The following is a 16,588-nucleotide window of genomic DNA, read 5'->3' on the forward strand; positions in this document are numbered from 1 at the left end:
AAAATGAAGTAATCTAGGGTGAAACAAGACCACCTGACTCGGGAAAAGAGCTCTGATTCAACGACTTTGAGAGGGGTATGTGCAGTGGACAAAGGATAAGAGAAAAAGGAAATAGGGAATAGACTTTTCTAAAAGTTTCTAACAATTACACACATTCACCAGAACTAAATATTATTAATTATTATTTGCTAATTAGTCAAAGTATAATACTCCTTATTTTAATCATTGCTTCTTTGAGCTTCAACTTTTTCTTAGCTATCTATAATTTTACTTTGGTAAATTGTCTGTGTTCTTTGCTAATTTTCTACTAGGGTTTTAGAAGTTTCCATTTTTATTGACCTTCATGAACTACTTATTTATAATTAAACCTTTGAAATATTTGTTGTGTCTTTCTGATTTTGTTATTTGCCTCTGAATTTGTTTAAAATATTTTCATGATGGAAATAGTTTAAATTGTAATGTGGATGAACTCTCAAATCTCTTTCTTTGTGATTTCTTCCAGTGCTTTTTAACTTAGAAAGACATTTCACATTTGGAGACAAAATAAATATTCACTTATTTTAAAATTTTATGGTTTGAATTTTTTTATATGTAAACCTTTAATCCACTTTGGCATTTGTTTTGATTAGGGTATGAAGTGAGGATCTCTTCTTTTTTTCCAAAGAACCAGACAAAATCTTTCCAACACTGTTTGGCACAAGACTGAATGACTGCATGAGAACTCTTGGCTCAAAGCAATATAGACATCTTGTAATATAGTCATCCATTCATTCATTCAACTCATATTTATTGAATATGTTTTATATGCCAGGCATTGTACTTTACACTGAGAATACAACAGAGAGGAAAATGGACTAAATTCCTGCCCTTAGAGCTTACATTCTAGATGAGGAGACAGAAAATTAAAAAACAAACAAGGTGATACATACGATAATGTCAGGTGGGATAAGATCTATCCAGAAAATAAAATGAGATAGAGAATTACCAAAATATTATATTTTGCTTCTGGTGCCCTCCCTTCTAGTATAGATTTTATTCTATTATGGTTAACTCCTCCCCAGCTTCCCTCCTTTCTCTTTCTCTTCTTCTTTCTTTACTTCTCCTCTTTCTTCTTCTTCTTTTGGTTAAATGTTGCTTGGAGTAAACAGACTGGGGCTTAGGAAGTGTTCTTTTAAAACAAGGATGGGGTTATAATAGCATCACAGAGGTCATATAGACCAACTTCACTTCCATTGCTTTGTGTGTTCCACTGCGAACAGATGTACTAGGATTTGTAGTGCAATAAGATAATGAGGCCACCCCCACTGCAGCTATATTTAGCCAACATTCAGGGAGTGACCTACATAAAATCTATAATAGACTTTAAATCATACCTGACTTTAAAGAGGTACTCATACTCATTCAAATGTTATACACAGGTCAGATGAGAACAGAGGGGAAGTGGGCAGGGAAAGCGTCTGGAGGACTTGGACCAGTGAAGCATCAAAGCGGCACTGAGTGAAGACCCGTTTTTTGCTTCTAGGCCTTTGTTCAAGCTAGTCCCCCTGCCCACAACAACCTTACCTATACCTACTTGTCAAATGATCAACTTGTCCTTAAGTACCTAGCTCAAATCCTCCAGTCAATACTAATTCATCCCTTCCCCACAGAATTGTATCAATGCCTCTATCGCAATCCTTTCAACAGCCTACCTTGTAAGAGCTATTATTCTATGTGTTTTTCAGGCTGTGGACACATAAAAATCAATGAGAATGTCTGTTTCATCTGTTTAATCTGCCATGAGGCCAAGCAGTAGACTTTACACATAGTAACTGCTCAATAAATGTGTATTCAGTTGAAATGAGGCCCTTTCCCCCATTCATCCTATAGCTGGCCTGAGTCTAGGGGCAATATGGTTAAATAATGTTTTCGTAATCCTGTGTTGACTTGCCCTAGTTTGGTTTATAGCAATGGTCTCTTACATGATAATTCTGGGAAGTAGTTGTCATTTTCACTTTACTGTCACTTAAACTCGACAAATCTAAATAACGTTTCCCCTAAACTATCTACCCTTCTGGACTCCTGTATTTCTGCTTGTGAGAGCACTCTTTTTCCTAGTTACCAGGGCTTAAAACCTTAGATCAACTTTGAAAGCATCCTTTCTCCCAACCCCCACCAAGCTCTGTCAATGTTTTCTTCCTTTTCACGTATTTCAGACAGTACTGCCTGAAGTCTGGAGAGAAGCATGGGTTTCCCTAGCCCAAGCTGCTTTTATATTACAAATTATGTCAGAATAAAGTTCCATGATTTTTAAGAACAGAGATGTGCTTTAAATTTACAGCTGGGAGACAGAAGCCAAGTAAATACCACTTAGAGGACCAAAACAATCTCATATGACTCTTACTGCAAAGATGTTTTGCAGAACTTTTATCTTCCTTGTAAAGCAAATTGTTTCCATTGTTTAAAAAGAGGTTGAAAGTTTTTCCTGTACAGATATTTGAACATTTGCAATGTTACCCCCCTTTTCATTCTCAATTCTCCCTGCTAAAATAGAAAAGTAAGAAAAACAGATTTTGCCCTCTCCTCTCTGATGGAAATGTTATCTTGCAGTGTAATGGCCATGGCGATGGGGGCAGCAGGCAAGAGAAGCAGAGTTGAGGTGGGGGTGGTAGTGCTGCATTTTATAAATGAGATAACTTGTCTTTCAATAATGAGTTCTCAGCCAGGCACAGTGGTGCTCACCTATAGCCTCAGCTACTCAGGAAGCTGAGCTTGAGCCCAGGAGTTAAAGACCAGACCGGGCAACACAGCAAGACCCTGTCTCAAAAAAAAAATCAGTTCTCTCCAAAGTACACTGTGAGTGGCGGGACCCACTGAGGTGCCTGTCTCACAGCCCTGTTAAGAGAACAAGTGCAACGATATATGTGGAAGCACTTGTGAGTGCTAAAAACGTGTACACATAAAGAATAGTCAGTCATTGCTATTATACATGGGAGCATTTGAAACAATCAATTTGTCTTTACCTGGTAAATCTGCGTGGAAGGATTATTCACCGGCATATGTTCATTCTCTCCTGCAGGGAGAAAGAGCTTTGTTTAATCAACACTACTCATTCTGTCCCTATCCCCTCCAGATACATGCAGGGAATAAGGGAACTTACAGGATCCTACATTTGTGCCCGCATGACAAGAAACCAATGATTCCAGGGGAACAAAAAATGAGCTGAAGTAGGTGGTGTCCATATTCACACATCCTAATCACTAAACCATTATCTACCTGATATACTCTTGCAATAGAAAACCACGTTCTACTACAGTAGGGAAGTTTCTCAACCAAACTGAATAATGTGTGATTATTAAATAGCCACAAAGGAATTTGCAGGAAGTGTCTCCCTTATGTTCTTGAGGCTAACTGGAATTGACCTGCAGGGACAGTTCTACAGTCAGGAAGGCGGCTCTTCACCAGGCACTTAGTGACCTCAGCGAGCTTGCATAAAATATCCTCTACTTCTCCCACCTCTGATCTTTGACTGACTTCTGAACTCTGCCCTGCTGTCACTGCCAAATTCAGCTAAGGGAATCTTGCTGTCCTCCTGGGCGACAGGGCTGATAAAAGGAATTGTCAACGGAAAGGTTCTGGGAAGGATGCAGGCAGAAGAAAACAGTAATGTATAATACCAGACTTCGAGAAACACAGGGCACACGCAGAGGAAGTGGTAGGTTGTAGAAAACCATTCACAGGCCAGGTGTGGTGGCTCACACCTCTAATCCCAGCACTTTGGGAGGCCAAGGCGGGCGGATCACCTGAGGTTAGGAGTTCAAGACCAGCTTGGCCAACATGGTGAAACCCTGTCTCTACTAAAAACACAAAAATTAGCTGGCTGTGGTGGCAGGCACCTGTAATCCCAGCTAGTCGGGAGGCTGAGGCAGGAGAATCGCTTGAACCCGGGAGGCGGAGGTTGCAGTGAGTTGAGATCGTGCCATTGCGTTCCAGCCTGGGCGACAAGAGCGAAACTCTGTCTCAAAAAAAAAAAAAAAAAAAAAAGGAAAGAAAGAAAAGAAAAGAAACCATTCACAACCTAGAGAGAAAAAGAGGTTGGCCTGGAATGTACTTTTCAGCACCACATTGGTTGGCCATAAAGATGAGGCAATCCATGTAAAACATTCAGCTCGTTGCTTATCCATTTAGCTTCATCTCCAGTGTGTCACACTGTATGCATCAAGCAGTTTATAGAGGAAGCCCCTGGTTGCAAACATTTGGTTGTGTGGATGTGTATATTGTTCTCCTAAGGCATGCTGGTACAGGAAACCCCTCCAACCTCAGTATTTAAGTCCATAAATAATACATAACCTTAGCCCAGAATTTATACACAGAGAAGACTGTCCCTATAAAATCCATATGATTTGAGGTTACCCAAACTCCCTGCATAAGCTTGAGTAGATTATTTAGACAATTTCATACTATGTCCCAACAGCCTGGTATAATAACAAGAATCAGGGCTTGGGAGGAAAGATCCAGATCCCAGACCTAACTTTGATACTTTGCAGTTGTCACCTGACTTCCCTATAACTGTTTCCTCTTCCGTAAATTGGAGATGATAAGAGAATCTACTTCTATATAGTTGTTTTTACATGGTAAAGATTAAAAGAGAAAGCATTTATGCTTCTAGGCTAGTCTAGAAGGAGATAGATGTCTAGTAGTTGAATCTGTGTCTTGGCCTTACCCAGCATGTTGTTCTGAGGGAGTCCTAAAGCTATTGCTAAGAAAAATAAAGTAACAACACAGACCAAATTCTAATAGCATTTCCTATTTTTTCAGCACCCAGTCTATATTCTTCATAGTCATTATATGATGATAGGGAAATGAAAATAGTTAACATACTGTCATGTCTCGAGACAGTGGTAAGACAAGACAAAAACCTACATTCCTTGAATCCTAAGTCCTAAAGCAAGACATAGGAAAAATCTGACCTTGCTTTGTTTTGGTTTTTTCCATAGTGCCGGTTACTTCTCTTCTCCAGCTTATTCTTCAACATTGCATCCTCATCGTCCTGGCTCAGGCCACCTCCTCTTCCCTGCACCTGTCAATTCAAATCAAGAGTAAGGGATAACAAGTAAAACTGTCAAAGAAACTGTATTTACTTCATATATTAGTAAAAAAATTGAAATGAACACAGCTTGAGGTACATGCAATTTCAGAAGAGGAAAAATATTAAATTAAGTAAACATTTAGCATAAAGGTAAATATTTTGTGAATACATATGAAATTCATTATTCAAATTTAGGGTAGTTTTTCAAAATGCTACATTCTTATTTGGATCAAATCCATTAATTAAGATCTATTGGTTTGATTAGCAAGTTATATTTTAAAGAAATTTTATTTTATTTATTTATTTTTCAAACAGGGTCTTGTTCTGTCACCTGGGATAGAGTGCAGTGATGCAGTCATGGCTCACTGCCGCTTTGACCTCCTGGGCTCAAGTGGTCCTCCCACCTCAGCCTCCCAAATAGCTGGGACCACAGGCTTATGCCATCATACCTGGATTTGTTTTTTTTTTTTTTTTGTAGAGATGGGGTCTCCCTATGTTGCCCAGGTTGTTCTCAAACTTCTAGGCTCAAGTGATCCTCCAACTTTGGCCTCCCAAAGTGCTGAATTACAGGTGTGAGCCACCACACCCAGCCCCAGGAAAATTATCTTAAGGAGAAAAAACTTGAGCAGATATGAAGGCCAATACATCTGTTTCTATTCCATTAAATAGTATGTTCCTTGATAGCCTTGTCCCCACTTTCGGCATCTGGTAGACTCCTTTGCACCCAGGAAATGCTTAGCAAATGTGCTGTGTCTGACACGACCATTAGACATGAAGCTGCAAGGTCAGAATGCAGCCTAACACACAGTCAGTGTTGTGGATACTGGCCCTCTTTTTAGCCATCCAGCATTTTAACCCCTTCCTAAGTTTGAAGAATTCCCCTGCCTTATGAGACTTGATCAGATGCCTCCCACTGTAGAGGCTGAAAATGCCAGGTTCTTCTAGCCTCCCTTGCAGCTAAGGCATGATAGATACATGACCTGGGACATATCACTCAGATGCACCTACCCCAATTAACACTGGCAGTTGCAAAAAGAATTCCTAAGGCAGATACTTGATATTCTTTCTACCTTCTAAGACAGCAGTGGCAGCGAGGGTAGTGGTGGTGACCATTATGTGTTAGAAACATATTAGGAAATTCAAGGTTCTGCTTTCAGTGCTTTCCTCACTAGGACAGTTGTACTATGTGATTTAGGCATTGCTGCTGGCCGTAGAATCCCAAACTCGATTCCCCAGCCTCCCAGCAATTCCATGAGCTGTCCATCTCCTTTCAACAAATTCCTCTCCTGCTTAAATCAGCCAGAGATTGTTTTCTGTTGCTTACAACTAAGAAACCTGATTGAAACAATACAAATATATGAACACTATCCAAGATTAAGAAAACGCAAGTTTAAACTTTGTTCATCACTTAGAATAGACAAATCTAATCTATAGTGACAAAATGCAGATCAACAGTTACCTAGAGCAGGAGGTGGAGGGATAACTGGGAAGAGGCACAGGAAACTTTTTTTTTTTTTTTGAGACAAGGTCTCGCTCTGTTGCCCAGGCTGCAGTGCAGTGGCCTTATGATGGCTCACTGGAGCCTTGAACTCCTGGGCTCAAGTGATCCTCCCATCTCAGCCTCCTGAGTAGCTAGGACTACAGGTGGATGCCACTATGCCTGGCTAATTTTTTTATTTTTGTAGAGACAGGAGTCTCACTATGTTACTGAGGCTGGTCACAAACTCCTGGGCTCAAGCGACTCCCCTCCTCGGTCTCTCAAAGTGCTCAGATTACAGTCATGAGCCACTATGCCTGGCCGCACAGGAAACTTTTTTGGATAGAAATGTTCTACTGCTTAATTGTGTTAGTGGTATATTGGTGCACAAATTTGCCAAAACTCATTGAATGTATATTTTAATTGGGTTATCTTACATAAATTATACCTGAAGAAAGTTGATTTAAGACTTCATTATGGGCTCGATGCGGTGGCTCATGCCTGTAATCCCAGCACTTTGGGAGGCTGAGGTGGGCGGATCACTTGAGGTCAGGAGTTCGAGATCAGCCTGGCCAACATGGTGAAACCCCGTCTTTACTAAAAATACAAAAATTAGCCAGGCATGGTGGCAGGTGCCTGTAATCCCAGCTACTCGGGAGGCTGAGGCAGGAAAATCACTTTAACCTGAGAGGCAGAGGTTGCAGTGAGCTGAGATCACACCACTACACTCCAGCCTAGGTGACGTAGTGAGATTCCGTCTCAAAAAAAAAAAAAAAAAAAAAAAAAGAAGACCGGTTGCAGTGGCTCACACCTGTAATCCCCTGTAATCCTAGCACTTTGGAAGGCCAAGGTGGGTGGATCACCTGAGGTCAGGAGTTCCAGACCAGCCTGGCCAACATGGAGAAACCCTGTCTCTACTAAAAATACAAAATTAATCGGGCGTGGTGGCGCATGCCTGTAATCCCAGCTACTCAGGAGGCTGAGGCAAGAGAATCACTTGAACCTGGGAGGCAGAGGTTGCAGTGAGCTGAGCTCGTGCCATTTTACTCCTGCCTGGGCAACAAGAATGAAACTCTGTCTCAAAAAAAAAAAAAAAAAAAAAAAAAAGACTTTATTATAAAATATGGAGTGTGTCCAAATCAAAAGAAAAAGACTTTTTTATTCACATACTGAGGTTTATAAAGCAAAATAATAAGTTGGCAGGGTGGGAGGGTACACACAGGTAAAAAGCCATTGGGAAACAGCTACATGGTTATAAATGAGGAATATAAAGAAAAGCCCAAAGTCAAGGCCATATGCCGTTTAAACTCTTTCACATTTTTCACGTAAGCATGAAAGTTATGTCAAGCTAGGGCATCTTTCCTAACTATCTTGAATCTTTTTTCATTGCTGATACAAATATTACTAAGATGAAAACTTTCTTCTCCTTAGCAATTGTTAATTTACTTGATATCTAATCCATTCTAGGATGAATATAATTAAATCACAGAATGTTACAGCCAAAGAGACTCTGAGAAAATTATTCTATCCAAGTTCTTCATTTGTAAAAGAAGCAAATGAGACCTAAGGAGGGGAAGAGAAGTGGCCTGCCCAAAGCCATCCGGCTTTAAAAACGGTCTTTAGAAGTGATTTCTGTTACTATTTGGGGGAAGAAAATCTTTAAATATGCAAAGCCATATATTTATGGGATTTTTGTGGGTGATTTTTCCTGGAAATTTAGTCGTTAGTCTACAACTAATTGAAAACAACAACAAAATCCATATATCATAGGTAAAATGAAAACTTACACATTTTCTGAGCTAGAATATCCCCATGCTCATATGGTCACATATGTACATATGACAACTTATTTCAAGACATAATACTTTCTTTTCTTTTATTTTTTGTAGAGACAGAGTCTTGCTCTTCCCAGGCTGGAGTGCAATGGCATGATCATAGCTCAATGTAACCTCGAACTCTTAGGCTTAAGGGACCCACCTGCCTCAGCCTCCCAAGCAGCTCAGACTATAGGCATGTGCCAGCACTCATGGCTAACTTTTCACTTTTTATAGAGACAGCGTCTCCCCATATTGCCCAGACTGTTCTTGACCTCTTGGCCTCAAGCAATTCTTCCACTTTGTCCTCTCAAAATGTTGGGATTACAGGCATGAGCCACCATGAGACATAATAAACACATGTGATGGATAGTAAGTTAGAAATTTTATTTAGTAAATTACAAAAGCAACAAAACTACATTAGAGGCCAGGCATGGTGGCTCATGCTTGTAATCCCAGCACTTTGGGAGGCCGAGGCAGGTGGATAGCTTGAGGCCAGGAGTTCAAGACCAGCCTGGCCAACATGGTGAAACCCCACTCTACTAAAAATTTAAAAATTAGCCAGGTGTGGTGGCACACGCTTGTAATCCCAGCTACTCAGGAGAATTGCTTGAACCCGGGAGGCAGAGATTGCAGTGAGCCGAGATCACGCCACTGCACTCCAGCCTGGGGGACAGGGCGAAATTCTGTCTCAAAAAAAAAGTCAATAAAAAAACTACATTAGAGAAAATTTGGAAACTAAACAGGGGACAAAGCAACTATAACGCCTCTACTTAAACAACTATCATGATCACTTGTTTGTATTGCCTGTTAATATTTTTTCTCTGGAATGTTTTACATAATTATTAATGAAGCCTACCTAAAATTTTGTAACTACCTTTCCCACCTATATTACAGCATAAACATTTTACTTTCTTTTAAAAATTGGACCATGGCTGGGTGCAGTGGCTCATGCCTGTAATCCCAGCACTTTGGGTGGCCAAGGATGGAGGATTGCTTGAGGCCAGGAGTTCAAGATCACCCCAGGCAACATAGTAAGATCCCATCTCTGTAATGGAAAAAATAAAATAAACATAGGATCATTATTGTTGTACAGATAAAATACATGAAGAAAAACTTTTTAAAAATTAAAAAAAAATGGACCATTATTATTTATACTGTTTTTATTGTGGCTGTTTGAGCAGAGGTAAAAGTGTTCCTCCCCAATCCCAACTGATGTTAATAATCTCTGGTATTTTTTCCATCCTCATATAATTGCACACAATCATATACAGAATATACATATATGGAGTGGGGTTGTTATTGTAGGTTTATATATTGTACTTCTCTGCATCTCACTCTCACATAATACATTGTGGCAATCTCTCCAAGTTAATTGGTATAGATCTAAGAAATTACTTTTTTTTTTTTTTTGAGATGGAGTCTCACTGTTGCCCAGGCTGGAGTACAGTGGTGAGATCCAGGCTCACTGCAACCTCCGCCTCCCGGTTTCAAACTATTCTCCTGCCTTAGCCTCCCAAGTAGCTGGGATTATAGGTGTGTGCCACCATGCCTGGATAATTGTATTTTTAGTAGGGATGGGTTTCACCATGTTGGCCAGGCTGGTCTTGAACTCCTGACTTCAGGTGATCCACTTGGCTCAGCCTCCCAAAGTACTGGGATTACAGGCGTCAGCCACCACACTTGGCCCTAAGAAATTACTTGTAATGACTGCATAATATTCCATGGTACAAATGAACTGTGTTAATCATTTCTCCACTGATGAACATTCCCTTTATTTTCATTATTTTGCCATGGCAAACAATGCCACAACAAACGTCTTGGTACATAGAGCCTTACATGTTGGTGCTTTTATTTATGTGGAGTTTCCATAGATGTGGCTAGGCTGCTTTCCAAAAAGGCTATAACTATTCTTATTTCCCCCAGGAATATTCATTGCCTGAATACCTTTCTCCTGCATTCCAGCCAATAGTGGATGTTAACATTTTTAGTTCTTGTTGGTCAGATGGGTGACAAGTGATAGTTTATAGCTACTTTTGCTGATTGCTGGTGCTATTGAGCATCTCTATATCGTATACTTACTATAAGTTTAGATTTGCTCATCTGTCAATTATCTAATCCTCTGATTTGCCTAATTTTCTTTTTGGTTATCTGCCTTTTTTTTTTCAACCAAGGAGTGACAGCTTCTAAATAATACATATTAACTGTTTATTTGTTATATGCAATATTTTTCCCATTTATCTTTTCGTCTTTTGACTATGTGGTCACTTTTGCTATTGAAATATTCTTTTTATTTTTATTTTTTTTCTGAGACAGAGTCTTACTCTGTCCCCCAGTGCAGTGGCATGATCTCGGTTCACTGTAACCTCCACCTCCTGGGTTCAAGTGATTCTCGTGCCTCCGCCTCCTGAATAGCTGGGATTACAGGCGTGCGCCACCACGCCCAGCTAATTTTTTGTATTTTTAATATAGATGGGTTTTTGCCATGTTGGCCAGGTTGGTCTCAAACTCCTGGTCTCAAGTGACCCACCCACTTTGGCCTCCCAAAGTGGTGAGATTACAGGCGTGAGCCACCTTGCCCAGCTGGTAGATTGTTTTTGTTTTTTATTCTATTTTATTTTGTCATTAAGCTTATGTTAGCCATAATGAATTGGAAGTTTTTCATCTTTTTCTATAACCTATAAAAACTTCAATTACATTGGAATTATCAGTTCTTTAAAAGATAATAGAGCAGAGCTATGAAACCATTTGATCTTTTAAAAAAGTAGTCAGATCTTCAAGGCCTTTTCAATTTCTTCAAAAGAAATTTATCTAGGCAGCTTTTCAACTTAATTAGTCACTTGTATTTTCCTAGGAAACTACGTATTTCCTTAAGTTCATCAAATTTGTTGACAAAGCCTGTAGTCTCAGCTACTTGGGAGGCTGTGGCGGAAGGATCATTTGAGCCCAGTAGTTCAAGGCTGCAGTGAGACAGGATTGCACTACTGCACTCCAGCCTGAGTGACAGAGCAAGATCCTGTCTCAAAAAAAAAAAAAAAAAAAAACAAAAAAAACAATTTGTTGACAGAGCATAAGCATTTTCCCATATGCTATATAAGGAATGGTGGAGACAGAATGAACTTTTGTTGAACAGCTGCTATATGCCAAACATGATGCTTCATATTTTATTTATATTTTCTCATTTAATTAAATTCTCATATTGATTCTGTTGAGGATGTATCATTATCCCCATTTTCTAGATGAGAATACTGAGGCTTGGGAAAATAAGGCAATAATATGCCCAGGATCATGGCACACAGAGCCAGAATTGTAATTCAGGCAGGTCCATATGATTTCAGAACTGGTTCTTTCATTTATTACTCCTGGCTTTCTCCAAATAGTTTCAACAATCATTATATTTATTGACTAAGAAATAGTTGCTTGAGAAAACATGTCATCATTTTCTTTCCCTCCCCCAATTATTAGGGTAATTTTCATTTTTTACTATAATAAATGGATATAAAAAGGAATAGAGTCCTTTTTCTTCATATTTAGGACACTTTTTCTTAAGCTAAGTTTCCAGAACAGAATTTCTAGGTTGATGAGAATGACTGTAATAATGAATATGTATTAAAGGGTACAGTTTAAAAGGGAGCTTAATAACAGGATTACACAGAAAGGTAATATGACTTATTTTGGAAAAAGCCTTGCTATGATTATGAAAGTCCCTTTGAGATCTCACTTGTAGTCTGCTCTTCATTTTGTACTGGGAATCTCTCACTCTGAGCCTAGTAATTCTTCACTGTGCCCTTGATAGCCCTTGAATCACTGCCTGCCTTTGAATAAATAACCATCAGATGCTGCCACATGCCTCTCACCAAGTTAATGTGGCTCCTATTCCTCCCTGACCTTCCTCCTTTCTTTCCGTCTCTACAGTTGCAGTGCTAACCTCTAAAAACACCCATTCAGGCCTTGGCAGACACTGGGGAAAATAATGTTAAGTGAGCCTGTTGGTCTCTATATCATGCCTGATCATGTTACAAAGCCATGGTTTTCAGTTTATATTTTTTGAAGCCCAGGCTTTCTTGAGTCTGTCTTGAGTGGAGAGAGGAAGCCACCAAGCTGGTGGGGTTCTGGGTCCCCCTTTTTACCCCCTTCAACCAGAGCCTCTCTGTTCTTGTCTGATTCACGTACTACAGCTTTGGGGGAAGCACTTCCTTTTTTCATTTTTTTATTTTTTGAGACAGGGTCTCACTCTGTTACCCAGGCCAAAGTACAGTGGCATGATCATGGCTCACTGCCTCAACCTCCTGGGCTCAAGCAATCCTCCTGCCTCAGCCTCTCAAAGTGCTGGAATTACAGGCGTGAGCCACAGTGCCTGGCGGGGAAGGATTTCCTTTAAAGACCAGCTTCTGCTGTTTAAAAACAAAGGTTCTAAAATTATTGATATAGAGAAATAAGAATGTTGAAACAATAAGAAGTTATAGCCATATTTGTGTAAAATTAATTCAGAAAAATTTTTTTAAATAATAAGTTAACAGAAACCTAAAGAATACTGAAAAGTCTCCTGACCCTCCCCTAGACTGACCTAGAACGTGTACCCTCCTCCCCACATACACACATAAGACTACAAAAACTGAGGATTGTCTATTACTTTCCAATTACTGCTGTGACAGAAAAGGAAAGTTTGGCACTTTGGGGAATTGAAATTAATTGAAAGCAGACTTGAGTTAATTTCCATTTCAGTGTCCTTTATTGAATGGGTCTTTAGTGCACATTTCTAATTTAGTAGAATGGGAACTTTTTATGCTGGGGGGAGGGTGATGAGGAAATACTTTCCCCTGAAACTAAAATAATTCATCAGGACAAATCCTGTAGCCATTTTCAAGAAGAGAGTCTATATGATCTTTGTGGTGTAGAAAAAATGCTATAAACATTATGAAAAGGGCTATTTGCTTTTTTTTTTTCTATAGAGCCTAAAAGCAACATTATTTTGTGACAGTAACACCCTGTTGGTTCATGCTTCATAGTTTTCAAAGCACTCTCATGTATGTTATCTCACTTGATCACTACGGCAATGCTGTGCAGTGGGCCAAACACACGTTCCATTCATTTTATACCCAAGGAAGCCATAGCTCGTACAAATTATTTGCCCAAAGTTACACTGGAAGTCGCTTCAAGTAAGACCAGTAGTCTTTCTATGTTTCTCTAACTTTAAATAAACTGCTTCATGCCATAGTATTTCAAAGTACTGTAATTTAAGGTACCACTTTAAGGTACCATTGTCATTAAAAAAAGGTATAAATTCCTGTGTGGGCTCTGATAGCCATCTGCGTAAACTGGTTGAATGGACTGATACAAGGAAGAAAGTTTTGGCAGGTCTGATGAGAGAAAGAGATTGAGAGAAAGAGAAATAATACAAAGTAGGACTAAAAAGAGGGATGTAACCACCAATTCAGAGAATATGAAATATTATTTGTAAAATTCAATATGCAATATTTGTTGCCAATAATTTCGTTCTCTCTTGCTTTTTTCTTTTTTTGTAGAGATGGAGTCTTGCTGTGTCACCCAGGTTGGAGTGCAGTGGCAGGATCTCTGCTCACTGCAACCTCTGCCTCCCGGGTTCAAGCAATTCTGCCTCAGCCTCCCAAGTAGCTGGGACTACAGGCACAAGCCGCCACACCCAGCTAATTTCTTTTGTATTTTAGTAGAGACGGGGTTTCACCATGTTGCCCAGGCTGGTCTTGAACTCCTGAGCTCAGGCAATCCACCTGCCTCGGCCTCCCAAAGTGCTAGGATTACAGGCATGAGCCACCACACTTGGCCGCCAATAATTTCTAAAAGCTAAATGAAATGGATAATCTTCTAGGAAAACATACATTACTGAAATTTGTTTTAAAAACAGTAGAAATTTTTTTATCCAGAACAACTATCTGCAGAAAATATTAAAAGAGAAGGTCAAATATCTACTCCCCAATAGGAAATGATTCAGCATAATATCACAGGAAGGTTCTATAAATAACAGTGTCTGTGTTATTTAGTCTATGCTATAGATAGAATACATGTAAATAGCTAAATTTATTCTATGAGGTTCTGAGACCAACTCTAGGATAGCCTACATAAATAAATAAATAAATAACTATACGTATTCTAAATAAAATGTCAGAAAACAAAAATATAACACTATGATCAGCAAAGTTTGTTCTAGAAAATAAAAATTAATGGTTATAAAACTATTAATAGAATTAATTAATCAATGTAACGCAAGAAAACAAAGAGTACAGTGTGACCCTTAGAAGCAAAATGGTAAGGAGATAAGACAATTCTCACAATATGCAGATACACAAGTGCTTAAAACTAGGATACCTCAATGAAAATGCAGCTTTCTATGCCCACAACCAAAAAAAAAAAAAAAAAAATCATCCTTGAATACATAGCAATTTAAAGTGGCAAAGGTAATAAATTAAAGAATTAAAATTAAAATAGGGGTCTGGCACAGTGACTCATGCCTGTAATCCCAGCACTTTTGGAGTCCAAGGAAGGCAGTTAGCTTTAGCCCAGAAGTTTGAGACCAGCCTGGGCAACATGGCAAAACCCTGTCTCTACAAAAAATACAAAAAAAAAAAAAAAAAAAAAGATATTAGCCAGTCGTGGTGGTGCACTACGGTAATTCCAGCCACTTGGAAGACTGAGGTGGGAGAATCACCTGAGCCCAGGAAGTCAAAGCTGCAGTGAGCGATGATAGAGCCACTGCACTCCAGCCTGGGCGGCAGAGTGAGACCTGGTCTAAAAAAAAAAATTTTTTTTAATGAAATAAATAAAAGAATTAAAATAGGACTCTGCCACCAGACATCTCAAACAATAAGTGGCCTTATTTTGAAAATGGTCCTTGGTGCTCAAGTCAGCCCCTTACGTGACCCTTTGTCAAATATGGGTGCTGCTAGAAACAAGGTGGCTCCTGCCACTGAACCAGGTCACAAGGCCATCACCCCTCCTTAGTTAACTGCCTGCATGGCTGTCCCCTCCCCAGACTGTGAGCAACTAAGGGGTATACACGGAGTTTCATTCCTCTTTCTGTCTCCAGCTCCTGGCACCATTCTCAACATACTCTCAACAAATATTTATGGAAGTGAACTGAATTCTCATGCAGCAGACTACCAGTGAAACATGCTTTTTACTACAACTTGCTTCACATCAACAATAAAGACTTAGTGGTAAATATAGAGAGTTTGGCCTGAAGATTATTTTTATTAGGAAAAAAGGCCTATTTTATTTTAACAAGCAAAGTTCCACTGGCAGAAATATATCCCCTTGTTCCCACTCCCTGGCTTGAAAAACCAAGAGAGAGCAGGCTCTCCTAGTAAATGGTCCCACACCAAAACTAACTGTAGTGATGTTCATCACGGCCAGCAATGCCAAAGTGCCCAGAGCCAGTGAGAACAGGAGCAAAGCACAGAGAATAGGTAATTCCATAGCTCAGGAGCACAGAAGGCTCAGAAGTGAAATAACAAAGATCCTTCCATCCTCACTCCACTGGCATGTTAATTTTTGTTGTTGTTCACCTAAGATCAGTCAGGATAGAGTAAATTGGTAGAGTTAATATGTGTCTACATCAGTCAAGAAAAAAAGAACATCAGCATGCTGTCACACACACAAAACCAACCACTGGCCAGAGATATTTTAAGTTTAAAAATGCCTCATTGAAGACATAAAAACTTATCAAAAGTTTCAGATCAGGGCTGAAAGTCACTTCCAGGGGCTCTTCTGACTCATTTTAATACTTGACCTACTTAACTGTGTCAGAACCAGATTTCGTGAGCCTGAATGTCTCATGGCCTCTGTGTCTGGTCAGGGAAGATATGCTTCATCTCTTTTCTTATCCTGATTTGACTCTCTTTAATCTCAATCTTTCAAACAGATTCTCTCCCTGGATTCATCTGAGTGGAAGTTAAAAGCCTCCTGGAGGCCAGGCACGGTGGCTCAAGCCTATAACTTTCAGCACTTTGAGAGGCTGAGGCAAAAGGGTCATTTGAGCCCAGGAGTTCAAGACCAATCTGGGCAACATAGTGAGACCCTATCTTTACAAAAATTTTTTTTTTTTTCAACTAGCCAGGCATGTTGGCATGCACCTGTAGTCCCAGCAACTTGAGAGGCTGAGGTGGGAGGATCGCTTGAGCCCAGGAGGTCAAGGCTGCAGTGAGTCATGATTGTGCCACTGCACTCCAGCCTGGATGACAGAGTGAGACATTG

The 16,588-nt window shown here is 39.7% G+C and overlaps 1 protein-coding gene across 13 annotated transcripts in view; it reads right to left on the reverse strand.

Annotated features, from left to right (window-relative positions):
• The window catches only part of ARHGEF33 (Rho guanine nucleotide exchange factor 33), a 141,504-nt gene that overhangs the window by 106,590 nt on the left and 18,326 nt on the right, over positions 1-16,588 (reverse strand). For all 13 annotated transcript variants that reach the window (XM_034952980.2, XM_055108038.1, XM_055108037.1 and 10 more), the window contains exons 3-4: positions 4,950-5,059; positions 3,003-3,052 (exon numbers count right to left, since the gene is read on the reverse strand). In XM_034952980.2, coding sequence (XP_034808871.1) covers positions 3,003-3,052; positions 4,950-4,974 — 75 coding nt within the window. In that variant the 5' untranslated portion in view covers positions 4,975-5,059. The remainder of the gene's footprint in view (positions 1-3,002; positions 3,053-4,949; positions 5,060-16,588) is intronic.

Source organism: Pan paniscus, chromosome 12, assembly GCF_029289425.2.
Source record: "Pan paniscus chromosome 12, NHGRI_mPanPan1-v2.0_pri, whole genome shotgun sequence".
Taxonomy (NCBI): domain Eukaryota; kingdom Metazoa; phylum Chordata; class Mammalia; order Primates; family Hominidae; genus Pan; species Pan paniscus.